Genomic DNA, 23,957 nt, shown 5'->3' with positions numbered 1-23,957 from the left:
CTTCCTCGAAGTGACTCATGCAATTTAATTACACAAAGCAGCGTGTGGTAGCTGCCATACAATGGTATCTACAGAGTGCTATAATGCAAAAAGAAAGGTACTAAAATAAATCCTTTGAACTCTAGTATACATTAACATGCCTAGGCATTACCTTACCACTAACAAGCTTAGTCATGACACCAAACCGAATATTAATGTTAAGGTGACGATGCGTTTTCACTATGCTACGGCAATAAATGTTAACATGCAATTAGTATCCTTGGGTCTCTTTGTAATTGAACACCTAATCCTATTACACGGCAAGGCCAGTGACATGCAGTCACTTCCCACATACACCAATGTTGTACACTGTGACCATTTAAATAATGAGTGATTTATATGATAATCTCGGGATTCTCTGTGAGTCTCAAGACTCTGTTTTTTTAGTAGGGTCCTGCTTGAGTTGTTTTGGTGCACAGCACCTGTAAATGAGGGCAAGACATATAAACTGCACACAGTCAGTAACTGTACTGTCATATAGGAACCTTTCTAATAATGTGAAATTACATTACTTCCACACTGAATATGGTCAACTTGACGGATACATCTCGGATTCTTCAGGTAGCTGCTGTGTGACTCAGGCATAACAGGCAATGAGCTGGTGCTCCTGAGGCCTAGGTTTAAATCCAGGCAGCCATACGTGATTGAACCCCGATTCTCAAGTATTGTGCGTTGATGATCTCAACTTGGTCAGCAGTAACTGCACCAGGATAACACAACATTCAGTGAAACCTTTAAGTTAATTTAGTAAAAAAATCTGTAAGTTTTGACACAAATATTTCATTTCATTGACATGAAATGACTAATTAGGAAGGCTTTAAAAGGCGTGTGTCTGTTGTGGATGAAGAGGTCTTTTAAAAGGTCTGTTGTCGATATAGGTATTTTAAAATAGGCTTGAAGAAGCACTTCTGTGATGTCATCCTCTCTGACGCAGGGTGATCCACTGCTTGCTGTAGAATGGAAATGTTGAATTTCATGACATGATGCTGAGATCACAAGTGATAAGTGATTGATATAAACACAAATGTATGTATATGTTTAACACTTGAGGATTTATAACAAACGTCAGCACACTTAGGAGTCAGCTGATCTCTGGCATTTTATATGCCAAATTAATTATACTGTACTTTCTTTTAAAGATGCGAAATATGCATAATTATTAGAGAGACAATGCTAGATTTCACTGACAATTAATTGCACAGTAACCTATTTGAAATACACCTACTGGAACATTTTAGCTGTTGGCTGGCCTGGGTAGTTAGGAGATTGAGTGGGCTTGGGTCCAAATCCAAAGTTATTTTGTTTGGAGCCCCCTTCTCTGCCCTTTCTTGAAAGTCTGCAATGCTCCATTATCCTTGCTTGCAGACGCTCACAGTCTCATGGCACTCATTGTCGGGGCATTGTCCTCTGTGGTGCTCATTGTCGGGGCATTGTCCTCTGTGGTGCTCATTGTCGGGGCATTGTCCTCTGTGGTGCTCATTGTCGGGGCATTGTCCTCTGTGGTGCTCATTGTCGGGGCATTGTCCTCTGTGGTGCTCACTGTCGGGGCATTGTCCTCTGTGGTGCTCATTGTCGGGGCATTGTCCTCTGTGGTGCTCATTGTCGGGGCATTGTCCTCTGTGGTGCTCATTGTTGGGGTATTGCCCTCTGTGGTGTCCCATTTGTCGGGGCATTGTCCTCTGTGGTGTCCCATTTGTCGGGGCATTGTCCTCTGTGGTGCTCATTGTCGGGGCATTGTCCTCTGTGGTGCTCATTGTCGGGGCATTGTCCTCTGTGGTGCTCATTGTCGGGGCATTGTCCTCTGTGGTGCTCATTGTCGGGGCATTGTCCTCTGTGGTGCTCATTGTCGGGGCATTGTCCTCTGTGGTGCTCATTGTCGGGGCATTGTCCTCTGTGGTGCTCATTGTCGGGGCATTGTCCTCTGTGGTGCTCATTGTCGGGGCATTGTCCTCTGTGGTGCTCATTGTCGGGGCATTGTCCTCTGTAGTGCTCATTGTCGGGGCATTGTCCTCTGTGGTGCTCATTGTCGGGGCATTGTCCTCTGTGGTGCTCATTGTCGGGGCATTGTCCTCTGTGGCGCTGCTTTTGGCACAACTTATCGAGCCAGTAAATTGCTGATGGCTAATCGAAGTTGAAATCACTCGGGGCACGGGTGAACATGTGGCAGTGGCTCCCTCTCTGGGGTCCTGAGGCAGTGGAATGTTTCGCTTCAAATGGGCACCAACTGTTGACTCCCCCATGAAGTGGTGCAACACACTTTGTCGGTCCAACAGGTTGAACATCTGAGTTGATGCCCGACAAGTTTTTTAACTCGTAAGCTACTCATTGTAAATATAGTGCATTTTCTAAAGTACTTGCGGACGGTGTAACTGTCATTTTATGTCTACATATCCGACCTTTTCGCTCACACATGTGACCTTACCTCAGTCTCTAACGAGTCGTATATGTGTGTATGTATACTGAACTTCTTTTGCACCGTACGTAGCCAACTGTGCTAACCGGAGGTACGGATATGTGACTCTTGTCTTGAAAAGTAATACTTTGCAGGATGCCCCAACGGGGAGGGCGGCTTGGAGAGTGTTTGATGCCCCCCCCCATCCCCCCTGGCCGCCACCACGTGCGTGCGTGCGTGTGTGAATGCAGGCGAGGCAGCGAGAGAAGATGAACGAGGAGCACAACAAGCGACTCTCGGACACGGTAGACAAGCTTCTGTCCGAGTCCAACGAGCGTCTGCAGTTGCACCTCAAGGAGAGGATGTCATCGCTGGAGGAGAAGGTACGTGCCGGCGCCCAGGCCGTGGAAGCCGCCGTGGCCCCATCCTAGTTGATAATTACTTTTAATCGCCGCCACAGGACACAAGGCATGAAGGCCCGAACCGCCAAACAGCCACCAGCTCACTTCTCCCGCTCGCCCTGGACCGCGCGAGCGCGAAGAGCCCAATGTGTGCGGGTTTACGTCTCGTTGTTTCAAAGGCGGGGACGGACAGCGGGGTGCGACTAATATCGATGTGGTCGCGAGAGAGCGCGTGTCGCAGTTTTAGTGGGCGAAGGCCAAGTGAATAGCTAGGTGGGTTTTTTTTTCATTGAAATGAACAAAAAACAAATTAATTTCATGCCCTATGAACTGGATTGCATCAACACATCCATAATTTTAATAGTAATCTATTTTAATCTGGCTTTTTACTTCATATGTACCTTACGTTAAGATGATGTTGCGGAACTAAGCGTTGGTTTTGAATGATTTAAGTTTGAATGATTTTTTTGGGCTAATCTCATTTCCTTGATTGAAAGCCAATTGTTGTTACAATGATTTTTCAGCTGCAGCTGATTATTTCATAGACGTGAGCATAAATTTGCTTGCACAAATCACAAAATAGCAGGTTTCAAGTCAATGCATTCGCTTGCTCAACGACATTGAATTTAATTTTAATCAGTTTACGATTCCCTTCAACTGTCAATTTGTAACTTGCTTATTTCACAGTTGTGTGTGTGGCATTTGTAATGATGCATTTCCTTCATGTATTTGTTTAGAATGCACTTACCCATGAACTTGATAATACAAGAAAACAGTTGGAAGAGGCCCACATGGATAAGGTAAACAAAACTCTTATATTTTAGCGGTTTGTATTTTGAGTGTGTATTTCATGGCCAATTTGCGTTATTTTGTCCAGCTTGCAGCTCGTTCAGCTGTTGTGAAAAATGTATATTCTCTGCTCTCACATAGCACAATTGCATGCATTGTCAATTCACATTTTAAATCCCACTGATTGCCAGTTAATATTGAAAACTTTAGGGGGTGATGTGGACAGTGGCTGATAAACAGACCCCATTTCAAACGGAGTAAGATGTGATTAAAAAAACAAAATTAAAGGAATTAATACAGAAGGTGCTGAGATGTTCAACCACCAAATGCACAGCTATTTGGCCTTCTTTGGTTGAACAACGGTGAGACAAGGCAATAAAGGAGGCTGTCTCTGGTGCAGGTCAATCAGTTTCAAGGACAATGCATATACATTATTAAAGCATATTTGTTTGCATGTTTTACCACAAGTGCAGTATATGTGGTTAATGCAGACTTGATAATGCCTTGTAATAGATGTTAATTTGGTGTTTGAACGTCTTAACACATTTTACCATATTGCCAAATAGGGTAAAACCTAATTTTGTTATCATCTTAATACCAGCAGAAAGGGTTCTTTAGATCGAGGCATATGTACAAGATGAAGCACGCCCGACAAAGTCGCATTGTATTACGCGAGCGATGAATTTGTGTGACATCACTCCGGCGGTCTCGCTGCGCTCACTTCGGACAACAAAAGTGAGGCCAGTATGAATCATTAAAGCAAACCGACGCCGTAGGAAATATTCTTCGTCCTCGACCATCCGGGGCACGGCACGTCCACGCACAGCAAGTTCAGTTCGATCGCCGTTTTCCTTTTGTTTGTCGCGTTCCGTTCCATTTTCGTTCACGTTGTCTATCCGTGCGAAAAACCCTCACCAACAGCATGGGGCATGGGATCCCTGCATCGCAGCCTCTCCTCAAGAACGAGCCTGTGCCTGCTAAATCGCACTTGAGTACGCTGCTGTAACCGGGGGCTGCGTTGCGGATGATTGAAAGAAAGTCCCTCCCTCGGCCTCTGCTTTGTGCAGAAGTCAAGGTGGTGGGTAGGGGTGCATGGGTTATGTCACCGTACGAGAACGGGAGGCACGTCACTCGGAGTTTTACACGGGCACTTCATTAGGCCCGCAGCCTGCCCAGGTTATGGGGTCAAGGGTTAGGGTTTGGGACAGACCAAGGTTTCGGCTTCGCCCGTCCGTCGCCTCTTCGTATTTGCGTGGCATCCTCGCTGGGCACCCGGCACAGGGGACGACGGGCTAGGGCGAAGGGGTGAGTCTGTGTGCGCACCGAGTGTAATAATGCTTGTGATTTGTCTGATGGCTGTTGCAGATGTATTGATGAGCAATTTTATATATGTCTATATGTAGACAATCGGCCTTTTTTTCCAGCATCAGCTAATTTGAAAAGTTATTTGAGCTAAGTAATTTAACTTTGATTCATTCTTTCACGGCTTTATATATTGTGATGTCTCTTTCGTACGCACGTCTGCGACAATGTGTATTTATCACCTAAACGTTTCACAACAGAAAGCACCGTCTAGTGGATTTAATTTGATTGAATCAGGTGCTTGTCTGCCTGGTGTCTCCCCTTTTTGGAGGAACACCTGGGCAGCCCTGATGGCAAGAGGCGACTCTTCTGCTTGCCATACCCGCCGTTTGGCTCCACTAGGACCTTCCTCTGCCGTCGATGTCATTGGCGTCCTCCCTACTCCATTCTTTGTTATTGAGGATGGCTCCTCGAGGTCCCATCATGCCTTGCGCTAGCAGGGGCTCTCACCTTGAGCAGGATAGGTCTTGGTTAGATCGGAGGCTTTAAAATGAGTGTCTTGTTGCACTTATGGTTACCCTCCGATTAGCACGGTTGCCTACGTATGGTGCGAAAGAAGTTCAGTATACGTACCCTGGGTTGGTAGATCGGAACCAAGGGAGAGGTTCTGTGATGCTGTGTCTTGCCTGTGAAAGGTGATATCCATGCAGAGCCCCTTGAGCCCTTGTGGATTGTGAAGTTGAAATTGTGGCTCATTTGGAATTATATTGTGTGAAGGGTGAAACACGTTTGTGTGAATGAACTAAATCCTCCAATGAAAAACATTTTTTCTGCTGCATTGGGAAAAAAATAACTATATTCATAGCGTAATTAATATCAAAAGTAATTTTGTATGTAAATCGTTTTGAAAAAATAAATGAAATGCTGTTTGTTTAAATTTAAGCGTATCATAGTTTTTAAATGTGGTGCAAAATATATAGACCTGTAAAATGTGTTCCCAGTCTCTTTTAAATTACAACTTTAATGAAGCCGTGAACTGAAGGAAGAGAATAGGTGGTTATTGTAATGTGTGAATTTTACAAGAAAAGTTAACCGCCTTGGGGTTTGATGAACTCCACATTCCCACACTGGGAACCATTCTATTGATTGGCTGATCACTTTTGACTGCCCACAAAGTTATATATATTTTATTGACCCCCATCCCCCAAAGGATGATCGACTGAACTCACAATATTCCAATTGTGAGTTGAAGGCCTTCCCAGCAGTAGCACTGTGGACTTCTCACGAATTGAGAATGTCGCTGTTTCAAGTCGCCTTGGGGATACCAGGTCACAGCACGTTGGGCTCACGTTCTAGAGGGGAGAGCCGTGGTGCAGCGGTTACGAACCTGGCGACCCGATTCCCACTTACGGTGGCCAACACCAGTGACGATTATCTGAACCGGTCCTGGGCCTCTCCTGGGTCGACTCAGCCTCAGATGAGCACCTGCTGTGGTGTGTGAACCTCGCACCACGTACTTGTGTGCTGTGTCGGCCTTCATAGGTGCTCGCTAACAGCACTTGCCTCAACAGTCTGATAAGATACCCTTCCCCATAACTTGGCTGGACCTGTGTCTATCACAGACACACAGTCAACATTCAATGCCTTGGTAAGTTCCAAACAAGGTTTGATTGCCTTGATGTACCCACCATATGACAGGACCTATACATTATGTGATGAGATTTGTGTCATAATGGATTCAGCCCAGACACGTACACACACTCTGCTACAGCTCTCAGCTTTCTGTATCAAAATGCATGATAAGTTTGAAAAGGGGATTGACCTCTCCCATAGCTTTTTGGGGGGGGGGAATTTTGAGGCTCCAATTCAAACAGAAAATTGAAAACGTAATAACCAGCTTACTACATGCTGCTCTGTGCAATAAGATGGTCTGAAAGCATCTCTGTGGAATTTAAAAAAAAGATTTTTTTCTTGCGACGGAATAGAAACAGTGACATACAATAGTCCCTTGTATCCATTTCATTGCTTGAGATTTTCCTACCTTTTGTATATCCTTATTAAGAGTGACAAAGGCTTGCAAATGCTTGACTGCTTCACCAACCTTGCTGTTGGCTGCATGATGTGAGTGCCATTTTTTGCGCTTATTCGGGTCAGCAGTTGCGATTGACTTAAAATGATTTCAAACTACGTTACTCTTTGAGAGAGAGAGCACTTCATAGAGCTCACCTGTTTGCGATGAGCACTGATGATCATCACAGTCACCTCGCTATGATGCTGAACATTAAATTACTGCAAAACAGCTGTAAACAGTGTTGTATGCAAGTTATAAATTGCATGCTATGGACCTTTGAGAAAGTTACAAAGTTAAATTGGTTCAATGATCTGCCTGCAATTGCTTCACAAAAGGTCACAAGTGGCTGCTGATCACACCCTTCAAGATGTTACATTTGAGCAAATAAGGCCAGCACAGCACATAGACACGTGATAGGCAGCTAAGCTCCTGGAGACAGGCTTTCATAACTAATCCATAGTTCAGAATTCTCTAAATCTGATATTGAGTGAGGAATTGTTTTCTTTGCAATACCAATTACTGTACTGTATTGCATAGCTCGGGTTACTTGATTGGCTTAATTTTTTTTCCAAGGAATATTTGACCGTGAACTCGCAGACTGAACTTCTGCATTTCATAAGGAGAGCATATCCATATTCTTGGTTCTTTCGGTAAAGTCAAGTAGAAGGGAAACAATAAAATAATAAAAATATAAAACAATAAAATTCTCACGACGTTTCGACTGCAACATAAGCAATCATCATCAGGTGCATATCCAGTCAGATGCACGTTATCCACCCTCCTTTTGACAAGATTTTCCTATTTCCAGCACCCCCCCAACTCAATCCGTGGATGTAATATCCCGTTTGCCATGCATTGATTCTTCATATTAACCTGCTATTGTCTGTGCTAATAGGAGTGACACAGAAGTTGTGTAAAATGTATCATATGAGCTACGTTTGTGTGGTTAGCCACATGGATAACAGGAGTAATTTACACGAATTATTATTGGCAATAGGATCTGTTAAGAGGGCCCACCATATCACCACAGATAAGAGGTGTTTGACCATACTGTGTTCTGACCTCAAACAAAAATCTGCTTAACATGAAGGCTTTCGCGACCAATATGGTCCATAATAAAGGGGTTTTTTTGTTGGATCGCGCAAAAAAGAAATCTACTCGCAGTAAGGGAGGGAGGTGGAAGGGTTGAACTCTATTGAATGTTCGATTGATTCATTTGTCCCTGCCATGTCAATGAGGAATTTCCACCACTGGCTGAGGACCACCAGCGGAGATGAGAAGGGAATCACTCGGCTTGCGATCGTACATGCATCCACCAGCACCCACACCCACTTTCCCTGGAACCACTGTCTCTCCCTAAACTCCATACTCACAATATGCATGGCATTATTCTATTTGGTTTTGTCTAACCTATTTTTGCAGATCAATACTGTTCTGCAGTCGTGCCCAAGTATGTCAAATATAGCATTACCTTTCAGATTCGATTTTAATTGAAAATGTATTTCCTTAGAACTGCTTTTTGTGTTTAATTTGTTGTCCTTCCCCCGCACCTCCGATTAGCACGGTGAACGACGTTCATCAACAAACATACATGTATACATTCATTTCTGTGGGATTAAATTTGGTTTAGCAAACAACGTATATATCTAGGTATATGATGAGAACAGATTTCCAAGGAGAGAATTCCATCTTTCAAAACGAGACATTTGAAATTCACGGAAAAGAGAGGTGCTAAAATATGAATGGCCACAAGAAAATCGGCGGTGCACTTGTTAAATGAAAACTGGATGATTCGAGCGTCTGTGCACCGTTGGGATAATGAGCTTCGCAAATTATGGCAAATTATTTAATGAAAAGAAAAGTTATGCTTTTTTTTCTACCTGACAATGTTATGTTGTTAGAGTAGCTTGAAATAATACTGAACAATGTGCTGATTATTACTGGAGGGGCTTCGATTCTCTCAACAGGCAGTGATTTGTGATGTCTTTACCAGTGTCCTGTGATGTTCAACGCACAAGGCAGGCTTTGTAAGCATTCCAGATTATCAACTGCTTTGTAAGCAGTTGCTTTGTAAGCAGTTGATACAGCCGCTTATGAAAAGCCAACTGCCAGAAAGCAGGATTTACCTCGGATATATTAATTGCAACACATGACGCCACGAGACGAAATATATGCATGCATGATTCATGTCTCCATTAGGAAAAGTGCAAATATTTACAAGGCATTAGCATGTAGCCATTAAGGGGATAATAATGTAGAGCCTTTAGAGAAACTATATAAATATATGCATTAATAAGCATAACATTAACGTTCCCACACACCAATTGTTTGCTCTCCTGTTTATATAACCACACATTTCCTTAAGGTGAACCCAGTTAGGGGTAGGAGAGATGGTACGGTCGTTCACGCAGTGTGCCGCGAATCTGGTTATCTGCGTCCGATTCCTGACCATGGCCAGCGTCCGTGGCGGGTGGTGTCAGAACCAGTCCATTCGTAGCTCCCTTGCTCCATTGCCGTTCACCAACCCGAGCTGACCAACGTATAGAAGTATTTTGGTCAAACATCCTCCGTGACCGACATGGCATTGGAAGGACTTCATCCAGCACGGTGCTATATTTACTAGCTCTCAAGTTTAAAACCTTTTCACTTCTATTTGCTGTATATGCGTATACTGGAGTGCGTTCTATAAAAAGACTTGCACCAAACAAGCACATGTGAGTGTATGTATTGATTACTCCTGGGTGAGAAAATGCGGGTGCTGAGCCAGCAGCTGGCGTCGGTAAGCAAGCTGCCGTTGGTAAGCCGGCCACAGGTGGCAAGCCAACTGCCTTTATTGGTAAGCCGGCTGCTGTTCAATGCCAGCTGCCGTTGGTAAGCCGGCCACAGGTGGCAAGCCAACTGCCTTTATTGGTAAGCCGGCTGCTGTTTAATGCCAGCTGCCGCTTGTAAGCCGGCCACAGGTGGCAAGCCAACTGGCTTTATTGGTAAGCCGGCTGCTGTTCAATGCCAGCTGCCACTTGTAAGCCGGCCACAGGTGGCAAGCCAACTGCCATTATTGGTAAGCCTGCTGCCGCTGATAAGCCAGCCGCTGTTGTTAAGCAGGGCGCTGTTGGTAGGCCGGCCACAGTTGGCTAGCCGGGTACCATTCGTAAGCCGGCTGTCGTGATACGCCAGCTGCCCTTGGTAAGCAGGCTATCATTGGTAAGCCAGTGCCCCAGTTTGTGCTATATAATAGTTTTGTTTATATCTTCCGGCAGGAGCGTATGGCGGACGAAGTGGAAAAGGTTCGTCTGGAGATGGAGCAGTGGAGGCTTAAAACGAGCTCCATGGTCGACCCGGTCATTCCACGGTACTCACTCGTTGTCGCTTAGACATCGCACTCATGATTTCAACCAAATTAACTGACTCTCTTATATAGAGGACCACAGGGTTTGGGGGGGGGGGTGGGGGTGGAGGAATTTTGACGCCGGTTCACTGCCCACTTCTCTATGGTTCCTCGTGCCTTCGAGTCGTTCTTGCTCTGCGAGAGTGAGCGGAATACCGTGCGGCACGTTACAAGTTGGAATCATCATTTCCCTGCAGCATGGTGTGTGAATAACTAAAGGGTTTTTGGAACCTTTGCCTATTGTGTATGAATAACTAAAGGGTCATTCGAGGGGGAGGGGATTTTTAAAGCAGTTTTGTGATATCACCATTCACAGGGCCATTATCTTACACACGTGGTCATGTACTGTTCCTTCAAGAGTTCTTAATGGATATTTCAATGGCACTAATTTAATAATGTTTGGGAAAAATCTAAAACAGCAAATTATGCAATTGTCAGTCTCGCTCGGTTGCCATCCCGATCCTTTCTACTTGGTACCAATGGTTCAAATGACAGGGTAATAACAGAAAGATTGTGAACAACATTAACAACATTTCTACTTCAAACACAACCAATATTTCTGCCTCGTGTGGGAACCTTTGTAAAAAGAAAAAAAAACACCACGTGAAGAAACCAGTCGTAATGATGTCATAAATAGTTAATTTAATACGTGTGTGTTTTTTATTTAATTATGAAACCGTGGTTTGTATAATGAACGAAATTAAAATGTTCAGTTGTTTAATGGCCATCGCCATAGAAATCTGGAATTTCCACTGCCGCCTCTGAACCGTTAGCGGAGCTAGTGCCACCCCACACTTTGCCTGCACAGAGATAAATAAAAGTGTCAGATGGGTGAGGTGTAATATTCGTAAAGGGTGTTAAAGGCACTACATTTTCACACGTTTCACTGTACATTGTGCCAATCCTGTGTACTTCATATACTGTACATGTGCAGCCCTTTGTCAGTCCACTGCTGGATGATGGCCTTTCAACCAACACCATTAGGGGGGGGGGGGGGTCCGGGAGGGTCGTGGGGGTTGTTTGACCATATTTCACCAAGCTGGTCAGTGTGGGTTGGTGAAGGCGGGGAGCATAGACCTGAGTGGATAGACGTCCAGTTCAACAATGCTAGTTGATGCACTGCCATCTGCTGCCCCATGACAGGGCCCCCATGCAGCAGCCTATAACACCTGTTTTGCATGGCATTTACTCACTTGTACAAGTGTAGCGAGTCATTTCAGAGACACTAATAGTAGGAGGCATACACGTTTATTCTACACCTTCCATAGTACAGGGGATAACTATATACGGGTCAGGACAGCCGGCACACTGCCTGACCCAACACCGACGCGGAGGTGAACACGGGGACGAAGACTTGTAAAGACGACGGGTTCCATTCCCAAACCGCAGCAGCCCCGACCCAGCGTCGGGGCTTCCCTTTTATCCTCCCTATCGTGGTCTGGCTCCGCCTGCGGCCACGCCCCCTTCTGGAACCTGCCAGACGATTCTGGGCTCTACCCCACGTGTCCCCTCTGTCGTCTTTACCATACATCCGTGCCTGTCACGTGCCCTACTGGCAGAGCGGCCGCTGTATCCTCAAATGCCCTTCACTGCCAGCAACCGGGGCTGCGCGCTCCAGTGGCACACTTCACCTGCCCTGCTGGTAGACCGGGCTATTACACCCACGATCCCGCTCTCTACCAGTAACCAGCGCTACGCGCCGTAGTGACCCATTCTATGTCACTACACAAGTACCATCCACTTTCAAACCTGCTTAGCTTCCGAGATGTAGCCAGATCGGGCACATTGCGGGTGATGTGGTCATTAGGGTTACTTATGGCATTGCCCAATATAAGCCCACATTTGTGATGGTTCATTACCAAACGACCAGCCCCGTTCCGTGTACAGCGCTCAAGTTGCTGCAGACAGAACTTTCCACCACCCAGAGCCTATGCCGACGACTTCGTTCGTGCATTATACGAAAAGCCTTTTATTTAACTTGGTGTTGGCATACAATTTAGACATAGAGTGCCATTGCTCTGAGCACCATATAATTTCCCGTGCAGCTCAGGTATTATTTATATACAATTTCTGATCGTATATTCTTCGGCAGCTCTCCTGCCCCTGAACCGCTTAAAGTAATAACATTATCACCGTAACTAAATGCTGTTGCTCTGTTTGGCTCTAAAACTTTCCGATAAATCTCGGTAATTTTTTTGCAAATGTGCTGTGGGGAGGGGGGGGGGAGCAGGGGAGAGCTCTGCATTGTGTAGTGAGCGTATGCACCCCTGGGCGTGCTTGTCCAAAATGACAGAAAAATGCTTGAAATTGTTTCATGATCGTCTTCCATCGTTAATATTTGAATACATTTGTTACATTTGTAACCTGCAGCTTACAGGCATCAGATAAGCGACAGTATTTTCATTGTGTCCAAGAAAAGTTAATTACGCGACTTGAGGATTGCGTGCGGTCCAATATAAAATCTGCGATTGGAAAATCCACTCCATTGTTTGCGGGGAAAGCAATCAAATATGTTTGATAACAAGCATGCATACATTCATAATTATTACAACATTTTATATTTCAAATAAGAAGTCAAAGCATACATTCAGAAAGATAATTGATCAATCTAATAATTTCATGTGTATTTTATTTGCAATTGTATATTTTTTTGGTCTTAGAGATTTTTTGGTTGACTGCCATTTTGAGCTGCTTTCATGTCAATGGCATGCAGTTACGACTCTTGCAAATTGTCACAAACCCTTTAATGCCCACCTTGTAGCGACGTGCATGCTTTTGTAATGTTCCACGGCATTACCAGATGGATGTCATCGAGTTTTTACCAAGATTCTCATTCCATCTGGCTCCGTGGCGCACGCCCCAACTACAATAGTAGGCGATCCATCTGGCTGCAAAGACGTCCAAGGATAACCTTGTCCAGAAATTAATTCTCATAGAGACCGCATTCCATATCCTCTCAATGTGGGCTTTAGATATGTGAACTGAACAGGAAGAGTCGTAGTGGGCTTGTTTTATTAATTTTCAAAGCCGGTGCTTGCTATCAAAGAATGAGTGGCAGACTGCTTTAAAATGAACGTCCACGCTGAAGACAGTGACGGTGGATATGTGTGCACCTTTAAAGCTGACCCAATGCCATACGCCAATTGGGTGGCTATGGCACTTTAAGCATTGTCTAGCCGGTGATGTATGCCCCTTGGTTGAACCCTGCTTTGAAAGGCAGCCTTTGACCTCACTGGCGGTAGGTGAGCGTCCTCTAAGCAGGTCAAGGTCCCACCAATTGTTCTTCAAAATCCTCTTTGAGAATCCGATGTTGTATCCGAATAAGGTCCAATTAATAATTTATGTTTATTTTATATATATTTTTTAATATTTGAGTGGTGTTTTTTAGTGATTGTATTCCTTCTGTTCGGTGTCAGGTGTGGAGATTTTTGTCCTCTTTCCTTTGTTTGAAGGTCACACCTTGGTAGCACATCAGATATTCGCTACTCACTGGGCTCATCAGTTATTCTGGAGGCACCAGGAGACCCCTTTGGAAGCTCAGCGGTGCTGCGCCGCCAGAAGGGACGCCTGTCAGCACTCCGAGATGAACCGGGCAAGGTACGCTGGGAGGGGTCAGAGGTCAAATAAGTACGTGGTGGCAACGGGGCGGTAGTGGGAAACAGTTGAGGATGGCCATAAATTCACAGCTAAAGTGTCGCCATTTACAATGCATCACCACAAGCCAAAGCAAAAAATGTTAAATGTACATCTTAACTAAGTGGTGCTTTTATATTCTCATTGCAACGAATGCCGGTGAGAGAGAGAGTTAGGCATAGTATTGCAAGATTGAGTCATTGTTAAAATGTTCAATAACATGATTAAGTACATCCAGCTCTTTGTCAATCCAGTGTTAGATCAAAGCTTTCCCATACGATATTGATAATGGGAGGTTGTATGACCGTACACCACCATGCTGGTCGGTGCGGTTTGGTGATTGGGGGCGATGGCGGGGCAGGACCAGGATCAGCACCAGTTCAGATATCTCTCGCCTCTGATATTAGCCATGGCTGGGAATTGTACTTGGGTTGCTTAGTTCAAAGCAGGAGTGTGCAAACCACTGGACCACCACTCCACTCTGTTAACTGTTTTAGAGTGTTTAAAATATTTAAACAAAGAAATTAAATGTTGTTTACCGTTTCCCCAAATTATATCCTTAAGGCAGGAAATGCAAGGTATTTCATTAAAATAAATGAAAACTTAGCAGTATATGAATGTTTAAAATATTAAAACATATCCTTGTTTCAGGTTATATTACTTTTTACAAAATAATGCAACATTTGTAATGTTCTACCGTATTATTTATTGTTGTTCACCAATGTTGTCTCTCTAATGTCTGAATTGCTGACTCTGTCTGGACTCTAACACTCCTGTAAGTTCTTCCCTCTGCTTTGCTATATTCTATTCTATAATGCTATAACATGCTGCGACAATTGCATAAATTGAGTCATTCATGGATTGCTTGGCTCCAGAAAAGTTTAGGCCGTAATCGTCATCATTTTTATTATACACTAAAATATAACAGAGAGAATTTGCAGAGAAACTTTTGTTCAGCACCGATCTCAATACACGTACGAATTATTTAATAACTCTCATAATTCGCTTTTCCCAGGCATGGAGCCATCACTTTCACAAAGTCCAATCATCTGTTGAAAATAAAATAGGAGGGGTCATTACAAGTCAGTGGGATACCTAAAAATGGGTTGCGCTGTATTGATGAGAATGTGCAGTGCACAACTGAATGTGCAGTTCAATTTGCAGCAGCATGGCCAGTTACATCAAACACCTTCGGTGAAAATGTCTCTCTTACAATGACGGAGATAAGAAAATCAAGGGGAAATTGTATTAAGCTGTTTCACATCACAAAGTATCGATCTCAATGCGCAACACCCAAAACAAACTTGCAGATGCACGTACGTTGAGCCAAAGATCTTACAAATTATATCAAATGCGTGATACTTGTCTGCGCATTATGTAAACCCATGGTCATCCACAAATCTCGGCCTCACTTCATTCCTCCATTTCACGCCCATGTAGAGGGCCACATTAACAGAGTGGGTTTAGGGTTTGCAGCCCATGGACCCGTGCATTTTTGAGGGAACCCCAAAATATATATACAGCTTCATAATGGTATAAATGCAGTAATATGTCTGTGATACGTCACATAGGTAATTAGTTCATGGAAGCCATGCCATCACTACATATATTACGACAAGTTATCTGCCAAAATTAAGATAATTTCTCCACTTTTACCGTGATTTATCTTCACAATTCATATTTTACATTTAAAAACGAGAACTGAATTACCCAAAGCAAAAATCGAGTATTTGCCATTGGGCATTGGTGAAAGTTAAACAGCAAAAGACAGGAGATTGAATATACAAAATAATGGGCCCCTCAGAACTACAACGGGCCTAGGCCCCCATGACGCCCAATATGGCCCTGTCTGTGTACCCAGGTACAAACGCTGAATGAGCAGGAGTGGCAGCGTATGCAGCAAGCGGGCGTGCTGGCCAGCGTCGCCCAGGCCTTCGAGAGCGAGACGGAGGCGTCCGACCAGGAAGACGACCGCGAGACAATCTTTAGCTCGGCCGACCTCCTGTCGCCCAGCGGCCACTCGGATGCGCAGACGCTCGCTCTCATGCTGCAGGAGCAGCTCGACGCGATCAACAACGAGATCAGGTAGCACGGTCCCGCCGAGGCTGCCCGCACGCACTCACGCTCCCTCGTTCGCTCGCTCGCTCGCACACGTGCATTGTACACGTGGCCCCTCTGGTCAGAGCACCTAGCCCGCATTTCAATCCCGGTTGGCGTTTGACTGAGAACATGATCACTCAAGGGTGGATAAAATCAATCGTCACAATCAGACTTTATCCCGCCACTGCTAGATGAAGCCCCACGCCCCAAGTCTTTGTCTCCCTTTACAGTCTCATGAAGCAATAAATCCATCGATCTTCTGCATATGAACCATTATCTTATCACCCCATCTCCATGGTTGTTGGCTTATTGGGCATGCTCCCTCCTTTGGCTGCCAATCCGTCTTCAGCTTCGTCCAAGAGCCATCACCCCTTAGAAATACGTCCTGCCCAAGCCAACCTTTCTGAAGTGTCCCTACGATGTCTGTGATATGCATGATTACTTTGATGCATCATGCTCTTATTTCTGTCTCTCAGTGTCATTCTGAGCATGGATTTCTCCCAAAAATAAATGGGTACGCCAACATTTTTTTTACTGTCAGGTCACGTGTGGTGAGTTCAAATGTGGGTACTCTGACATATTCCTAGATGTCTAGCCAGTGTAGAAGAGAAAAGCCAGTGACCTCGAGGGGAGCTCTCTACAGCTCTCTTCAGTGGAGGCCCTTCTGCCAGTGGCGGCAAGAGAATTGAATTACACGGCTGAACCTTTACCGTTTATTACAAAGCAGGTCTCATACCAAAGGGCCTGCATACATCAGCTACAGATATATAGCTTGCATCAAATATTCTGACCATGTATTTACATGTTTGGACATGTTATCCACCATGCAATCTCATGCACCCATAAAGCAAAAGCATCAGTCAAGACTTGGTGACATTTCACTGGCCCCTGCCGGGGAAAACATTCACGATTGCTTTCACTCACAAATGTGCAAGGAAGGGGGGCCCCTAATTGTGACATTTTCTCACAAATTGGAGCCAGGGAATAAATGCAAACCCTGAATGCGGTTTCCTTAAATGAATTTCCCAGGAGTCGCTCGCCGAGGGATTTTTTATCTCTCCCCAGAGGGGGCCGAAGCTGCATGGGCAGTGTTCCATGTTGGTCAGAAAAATCTGTGTTTGTTTCTTTGACCTTTGTTTTATATAGATATGAGGAGACTGCCAAGAAGAATATGCCAAATCTCCAAGAGTAGTTCTAAATTTAAAGGACTGTTCAGTCGCATCAATTTGTTTGCACGCTTCGTATAAGCTTGCACAACTCTTCTTTTGTTAAATTAAAAAAAAAATCAAAAGCAAAGTGACATTGCTTCAGATAAGTTTATAAATATAGTTTAATATGCCTTCTAAAAACATGCATTTATAAAAAAAAATAGGGTTATGTTAAGAGGCCCATGTTCCCTAATTTGATTTCTTAACGTTTCCTGCTACTGTAAGAGTGCAATGTGCAACAAATTTTAGCTTCGCTTGCAGGCAGATGACAGCAGAGCAATCACATAGCATTGAGTGAAGGAGCATGATGACGTCTGATAGTGTGTTATTCTGAACTGCTTTCACTAACCAGCATTTAAACTATGAACTCTGTAATATTCATAATTGTAGATTATTTCAAACCAGTCTGTGGTATCTCAACTATGAATCATCTGTTCGTATTCTTGGGGTGTGAATTGGAAAGCAATGGTGACTCGCAGGCTATCAAAATGTTGCCAAAGGCATGTTTGTAATTCATTATGATCACCACTGTGGCATGTGTTAAAGACATTAAACTTTAAATAGATATTTCATTGTTGTTTCTTTTTACAACACTTTAACATCGAGCAGCTGTGTTATGGTTGGCTTGACTGACATCTTTGCATCTTGCGAGACGCATCGATAGGGATTTTGCTTCGATCAGAGTGCCATATGTTGCTTACAGAGCTCTGTAAAGAATGCTGGCTCAAGCATGATAGAGGCTTGAAGATGGACTTTCTGTTTTGACTTTTCTTGACGTAGCCATGTGTCAGTGCACACGTGACCATATGAAGTACAGTAGTGTTGGGAGGAGTAGTGTATTGTTTAGTACTCTGCGCTATTAACCCCGCAACCTGAGTTCATTTCTTGCACTCTGCTAAGGGGCCGTCCATAAATTACATCACGCACCTAGGGGTGGGGGGGGTGAGACATTTGTGACGATGTGTGACGAGGGGGCGGGGTTTAGAAATGTGACGTCACATCAAAATGCGCAACTTTAAATAAATAGACAACACGTTCTACTTAAATAGACTTTTTAATAATTTTTTCTCCTACAACATCAGAGTGTAGCGCCACATTAAATATGCACTACAGTGACAGTAGTTTAAAGCGATTTGAAGCATGTTTTATATTTATTTGTGGGGGGGGGGCAGAGCTTTGTGACGTCATATTTGAGGGGGGGGGTCTGACTTTTTGTGACGCCGTGTGACAAAGGGGGGAGGGGTCAAAAATCGTCCAAAATCGCGTGACGTCATTTATGGACGGCCCCTAATGTTGGTGACAAATGTCTGCAGAAGTTGTGGGCCTCCCATAATTTGACTCTGACATGAGTACCTGGTGCATTGGCAAGACAAAGGTGGCTGGGCGTTGTGCCACAGTACCCCCTCATGCACCATGCCGGCCTTCACAGGTGCTCGTGGACAGAACTTGTTCCAACAGTCTATTCGAGGCTATACGGGGGATCTTTCGTCTTTCTGGGAAGTACATGAGCATTGAACTGATAGGCATGCAGGTGTATTTGAGTACGAATAATTATATTACCAATCGCTATTTAGTGGAAGCGCAGACAAGCATATGCCAAGGATGCATTGTCAGTATAATAAGGAAACGGAGCTCACGTTGGGTGGGGCACATGTGCAGGATGTAGAAGAGTACGTTGCTAAGACAGGCATTGGAGTGGTACCCAGAAGGCACTGACCAGGGGGAAGACCTTAAGCCAGGTAGTAGAAAACTCCACAGTGACAGTGGACCTTGGTGACCTCTTGACCTTGATCTGTTAATACATTTATTGACATAATTTAAATTGCACGAATTAATCATCTTATCAGCCACCATACCTCCCTAAGCCCACTTAATTTCTGAACAGTCTGCAATGGATTAGATAATGGCTGATGTTGATGAAGTGACATTCAAAAAAACCCAAGTGGTTTAAGCTTGTAGAAGAAATAAGTCAAAACCTGTTGAACAGCGACTAAGAGGATTGTACGGATTGTTGTGATTTTGTGTAGCGCGTCGTAATGCATAGCCGGCGTAATCTCTTGCAGAGGAAACCCTGGATGGGGCCTGCTGCTCACAAGCTGATAGGAATGTGTATCCTGATCCCACGGCAAGACATTGAGACTGCAGTGCTGATGTGCTTGCTAGTGGGAGGGAAATAATTGATTTGTCCTGTGGACATGGCAGCATTTTAAATCTGGCCATCCACAGTGCTGTGTCATCGCAGCAAAGCCACGTCAAAGTTCTTAATCTGCCTGGCATGGGTAGCATGGGGTTGGATTGATGGTGCAGAAATTTACAAAGTTTGGACATGGCACCATATTCAATCATGTTAATACATCATTTGTGTTGAATTATGTTGGCAAGATCTTCAAAATATATCTGCTCCAGTTCATTTTGTTTCTGTCTTGGATTATGTAAAGAATGGACAATGCCCTCGGCAAAGAAACATGTGACAGGGTTCATCTTTTTTTATATATAAAAGATGTTACTCTTTCCACAGGGGAACCACTGTTGACGTCTGACAAAGTAATAGTAATTTCATTGACCCTGGATGGACAATGCGCTGAGTTGACTCCCTGGCCGATATTTAAACTGACAGGCTGACGTTGCACTTACTTAGCTTGCCAAGTGATACTCTATCAGTTGGTCAGGAAACTTACTCGCTGACAACTGACATATCACTTTTTGGCCAGACAAAAAAATGTTTTTACAACATCATTATAATTGAGTGAAATTCAAAACTAAACCAGTATATTTTAAAACCGTGCACGTTTTACACAGCGAAACATCATTGCTCGTGTTGTATTAATTTTCCCCGCAAACCTGCACCGAACGTGGCAGACTGATGACGATCCCACGCGTTAATCATGCCGGGCATCTAACACCGGGGATCCGCGCTGATCCTCGAGAAATTATTAATGGGGCAATGCACCGAGCTGCCCATGAGCCACTCGCACGCAGAGCAGCGTCAACCCTCGTCCGCAGCTGTGCCAAACGAGTTTTAGCCCTGATTTAGCATGGATTTGTGCAATCCCGAAGGAAAAGAAAATGTAAACATCCGTGGAAGCGCTAACATTGTGAAATTGTGGAAAGCATTTTGAACAATCGTTGATATCTGGAATATAATGACCTAATTATTTTTTAAGTTATTCGCAATGCAAAATTTAGATTGTAATTTATGTACAGGTATTACTTGAAAATCTAACTGTTCTTTTATGAAATGCAGTTCATTGTGTTCACCGAGTTTTACTGATTCCATTAAAAAAATCCATCTGTTCTGTTGTGCCGATGCTGTGCAAATAATGAATATGATTACCCATGCATTAAAATCTAATCCATTTTAGTGGCTGCATGTAGATACATAAATCCATATTTTTTATAAATAATAATTTTAATGGTGATTAAAGCTGTCTGTCTACGTATCATCGTAGATGTTGGCCCTTTAAAATGACAGATGGAATAGGAAAAGCAATTGTTTTAATCCTGGTACATAAAGGGATTGAAATCTGTTCAGTACACAGAGCAAGGCCAAAGTATTCTTTTTGACTCGGGCTCAAGTGTGTAGCTAACAGCTTAGTGCTCAACAAATTCACATTAAAATCAGGGCAGAATCCCCATTTTGCCACCAAGCAATCAGCAATCCCAGCCTCCGGGTGGCAAAAACGACACCGTTGGTACCGTCTCGTCCGGTGTAACATTTCATCTTTCCATATTTGAGAAAATTGTGAATATACCAATGTTACGTATTCTGAGAGGGTCGTTTATGCCCCTGCTTTGGCTCCAGCGGAAATGCCAAGGTTGATTTGTGCGGATAGCATTGTGGACATTCAGACATCATGACTCATATTATGTGGTGCAATCCACCATCCAAAGCTTTCACGGACATTGGAAATGGCCCTTTGTCTCTTCTCTGGAGCAGTGAGAGAGAGAGACACACACGGCAGAAGATTGTGACATTGTCAGAAACGGTATTTTGCAATGCGGCTCCTCGAAATTCCATAAAATAAAATTAGGATATAATTATTGTTTATGGTGTTTGATATCAATCAACGAATCAAACCTCAGGGAAACGTGTTCGTTTCCATTTACATTGTAAGACCCCCCCCCCGTTCTCCCAGCAATATCAATGGGTACACCACTTATCGATCGGCATAGTATCCCAACTCACGAACTAAATAAAGAACTTTTTTTTTAATTTTACCAGATAAGGCCCACTCATCTATACAGCTCTTTTTCACAAGTGACCTGGGCCACAAATGCATGTTGATTCTAAATGTTATCCTACGGCAGCATTGACGCTCTTCCCGCAAAAAAACGTCGCGCGTTCGCCCAGGCTGATCCAGGAGGAGAAGGAGTCGACGGAGCAGCGCGCGGAGGAGATCGAGTCACGTGTGGGCAGCGGGAGTCTCGACAGCCTCAGCCTGGCGCGGCTCCGCAGCAGCGCGACGGGGGCGGCGGGGGGGACGTCACTGCCCGTGTCGCTCACGGGGTCGTCGCTCGCCAGCTCTTCGCCGCCCGTCAGTGGCCGCTCCACGCCCAAGTTCACGCCGCGCAGCCCTGCGCGCGACGCAGACCGCGCGGGCGCCGGCGCCGGCGCCACCCTGGTACGCTCGTACCGATGTCACATGGGTACACTTGCGCCGGTGCCACCCGGGTACGCTCGTAGCAATGCAACCCTGGTACGCTCGTGCCGGTGCCACCCTGGTACGCTCGCGAAGCGGACCGCGCGATCGCCGGCGCCACCCTGGTCCACCCTGGTCCACCCTGGTCCACCCTGGTCCACCCTGGTCCACCCTGGTCCACCCTGGTCCACCCTGGTCCACCCGCGCGCGAGCGTCGTGCTGTCCGCGTTGGGCGCCCCGCGTCGCCGGTCAGCGTTCACAACGTGGGGAAGGTGCTCGCAACGCCGGTCTCGAGGGCTGCTGCGTCTCCTGTGGTTTTTGTCGCAAACTGAGCTCTCGATTTCTGAATCGAACTCTCAGTTGAAGCGATAAATGGGTAAAGGTGCAGTCCTACAATTGCTTTCTCAGGCCACTATTTGTAGAAGGCCCTCCACTGGAGACCGCTCTGGAGAGCCTCTCTTAGAGGGTATTTGACCTGCTCTGCCACATTGGCCAGACTCCTTGGAAGAGGTGAGAGTACCCAAACTTCACCCCACTGTACGTGTCCTGCCGATCAATTTATTGTGGAGTACCAATTTTTACTGATGGGTTAACAGAGGCAGGGAATATTTTAAAGAATAATGTCCATTTTTTTTACTATCGCCTCCAGCAGATGAAATTGGACTGGTGTTGACCACCCACCTATTTGTATGCTGTGCTGGCCTTTAAAGGTGCTCGCGAACAGCACTTTGCTGAACATTTTCTTAAAAGCTACATGGAGGATCTTTGTCGTTGTATGGCACAGTGCAGGCCACAACACACCATGAACAAATAAGATCTTTATCTTTGTATATGTGTGTGAGTGTTCGTGTGTGTAACTGTAAAAATGGAACTTCTTTATCACTCGCACACAACACCCCACTCTCATTCCGCTTGCAGCATGATTCAATTCTCTTGTTTCACCGCACTCGCGCCTAGCCTAGCCCACACCGTTAGCTTAGCAGTTGTGTCAATAGAAGGCGAGCTCAGATGGAGATGCTGCCACTGCACCCATGGCAGTGTGGCTCATTGAAAAATTAATGGTGTATTTTAAAAATTCAATATAAAATAACCCTTAGCTCCCGCTGTTTTGAGCTAATACACACACAGAGCCTCGCGTTTGATGACTGCACGACAGAGTGAATCGGGCGTGTGAATGAATAATACAAGCACAGGGGGCAGCCCACGTGACTCTCCACGGTGAAGCGCACGTGGGTGGCTGAAAGGAAAACCCTAGTATTCGTAATTCTTTTTGAACAAAAAAAACCTCACGTGCTGTGCACCCGCAACATTTGCCGGTTAGGCCGATGCTAATGCAGACGAATTGTTGCCGAGCATTATAAGATTATCGGCGGCAGGCTTTCTCAAGCTGGCCTGTTTTCTAGATGACCGCATGGGGGTGAGTACTTTCAAACGTTTTAATTCTAATGGCACGTCATGCATAGGCAAATAGTTTATAAACACGGTGCGAATATCATCATCACCACGGTGCCACTTGATGCGCGGGGAGGCCTTTGGTCTCATTTCAGTGCCGTTTCCGCGATGGGCATCGTTCAACACGGCCCCGGCCGGCTAGCTCGGTGGCAGCAGCAAGAGCAGCTCGCGAATCCTGAAGTTTCAGAGTTCAAACCCTGCTTTGGGGGTTGACCAATTTTGTAGGGGAAGCTTAAAGTGGTTGTCCTATGGGATAGCCTTGCCCCCACCAGAGGAATGGGGAATTTCAGCCACTTGCTCAGGGCTCTAAATAGATGGGCAACCGCCTCAGTGCTCATTTGTGCAAGAAATGTCCTTGTCATGGGGCCTCCTTTGCCAGTGCCAAAATATGAGAATAGGCTTTCCCCTTTTTTCTGGCAACAAAACAGGTGTTAAGATGTTAAAACACCAAACTGAAACATTTTTGTTGCCAGAAGAAAGGGGAAAACCTATTCTCATATTTTGGTACTGGCAAAGGAGGCCCCATTGTGTAGCTGCTCACCCCG

The 23,957-nt window shown here is 44.9% G+C and overlaps 1 protein-coding gene across 13 annotated transcripts in view; it reads left to right on the top strand.

The window, feature by feature from the left end:
• The window catches only part of PPFIA2 (PPFI scaffold protein A2), a 351,275-nt gene that overhangs the window by 257,804 nt on the left and 69,514 nt on the right, over window positions 1-23,957 (top strand). For 11 of the 13 annotated variants that reach the window (XM_076065299.1, XM_076065297.1, XM_076065295.1 and 8 more), the window contains 6 exons: window positions 2,683-2,814; window positions 3,570-3,632; window positions 10,252-10,343; window positions 13,832-13,976; window positions 15,874-16,097; window positions 21,672-21,942. In XM_076065299.1, the coding sequence (XP_075921414.1) occupies window positions 2,683-2,814; window positions 3,570-3,632; window positions 10,252-10,343; window positions 13,832-13,976; window positions 15,874-16,097; window positions 21,672-21,942 (927 nt within the window). The remainder of the gene's footprint in view (window positions 1-2,682; window positions 2,815-3,569; window positions 3,633-10,251; window positions 10,344-13,831; window positions 13,977-15,873; window positions 16,098-21,671; window positions 21,943-23,957) is intronic. The other 2 variants (XM_076065293.1, XM_076065298.1) reach the window with 1 other exon arrangement.

This window comes from Petromyzon marinus, chromosome 7 (assembly GCF_048934315.1).
Source record: "Petromyzon marinus isolate PM22_M1 ecotype Great Lakes invasive population chromosome 7, UKy_Petmar_22M1.pri1.0, whole genome shotgun sequence".
NCBI classification, from domain to species: Eukaryota; Metazoa; Chordata; class Hyperoartia; order Petromyzontiformes; family Petromyzontidae; genus Petromyzon; species Petromyzon marinus.
The sequence above is the reverse complement of the archived record's forward strand: the minus strand, read 5'-3'. Positions and strand labels throughout refer to the sequence as shown.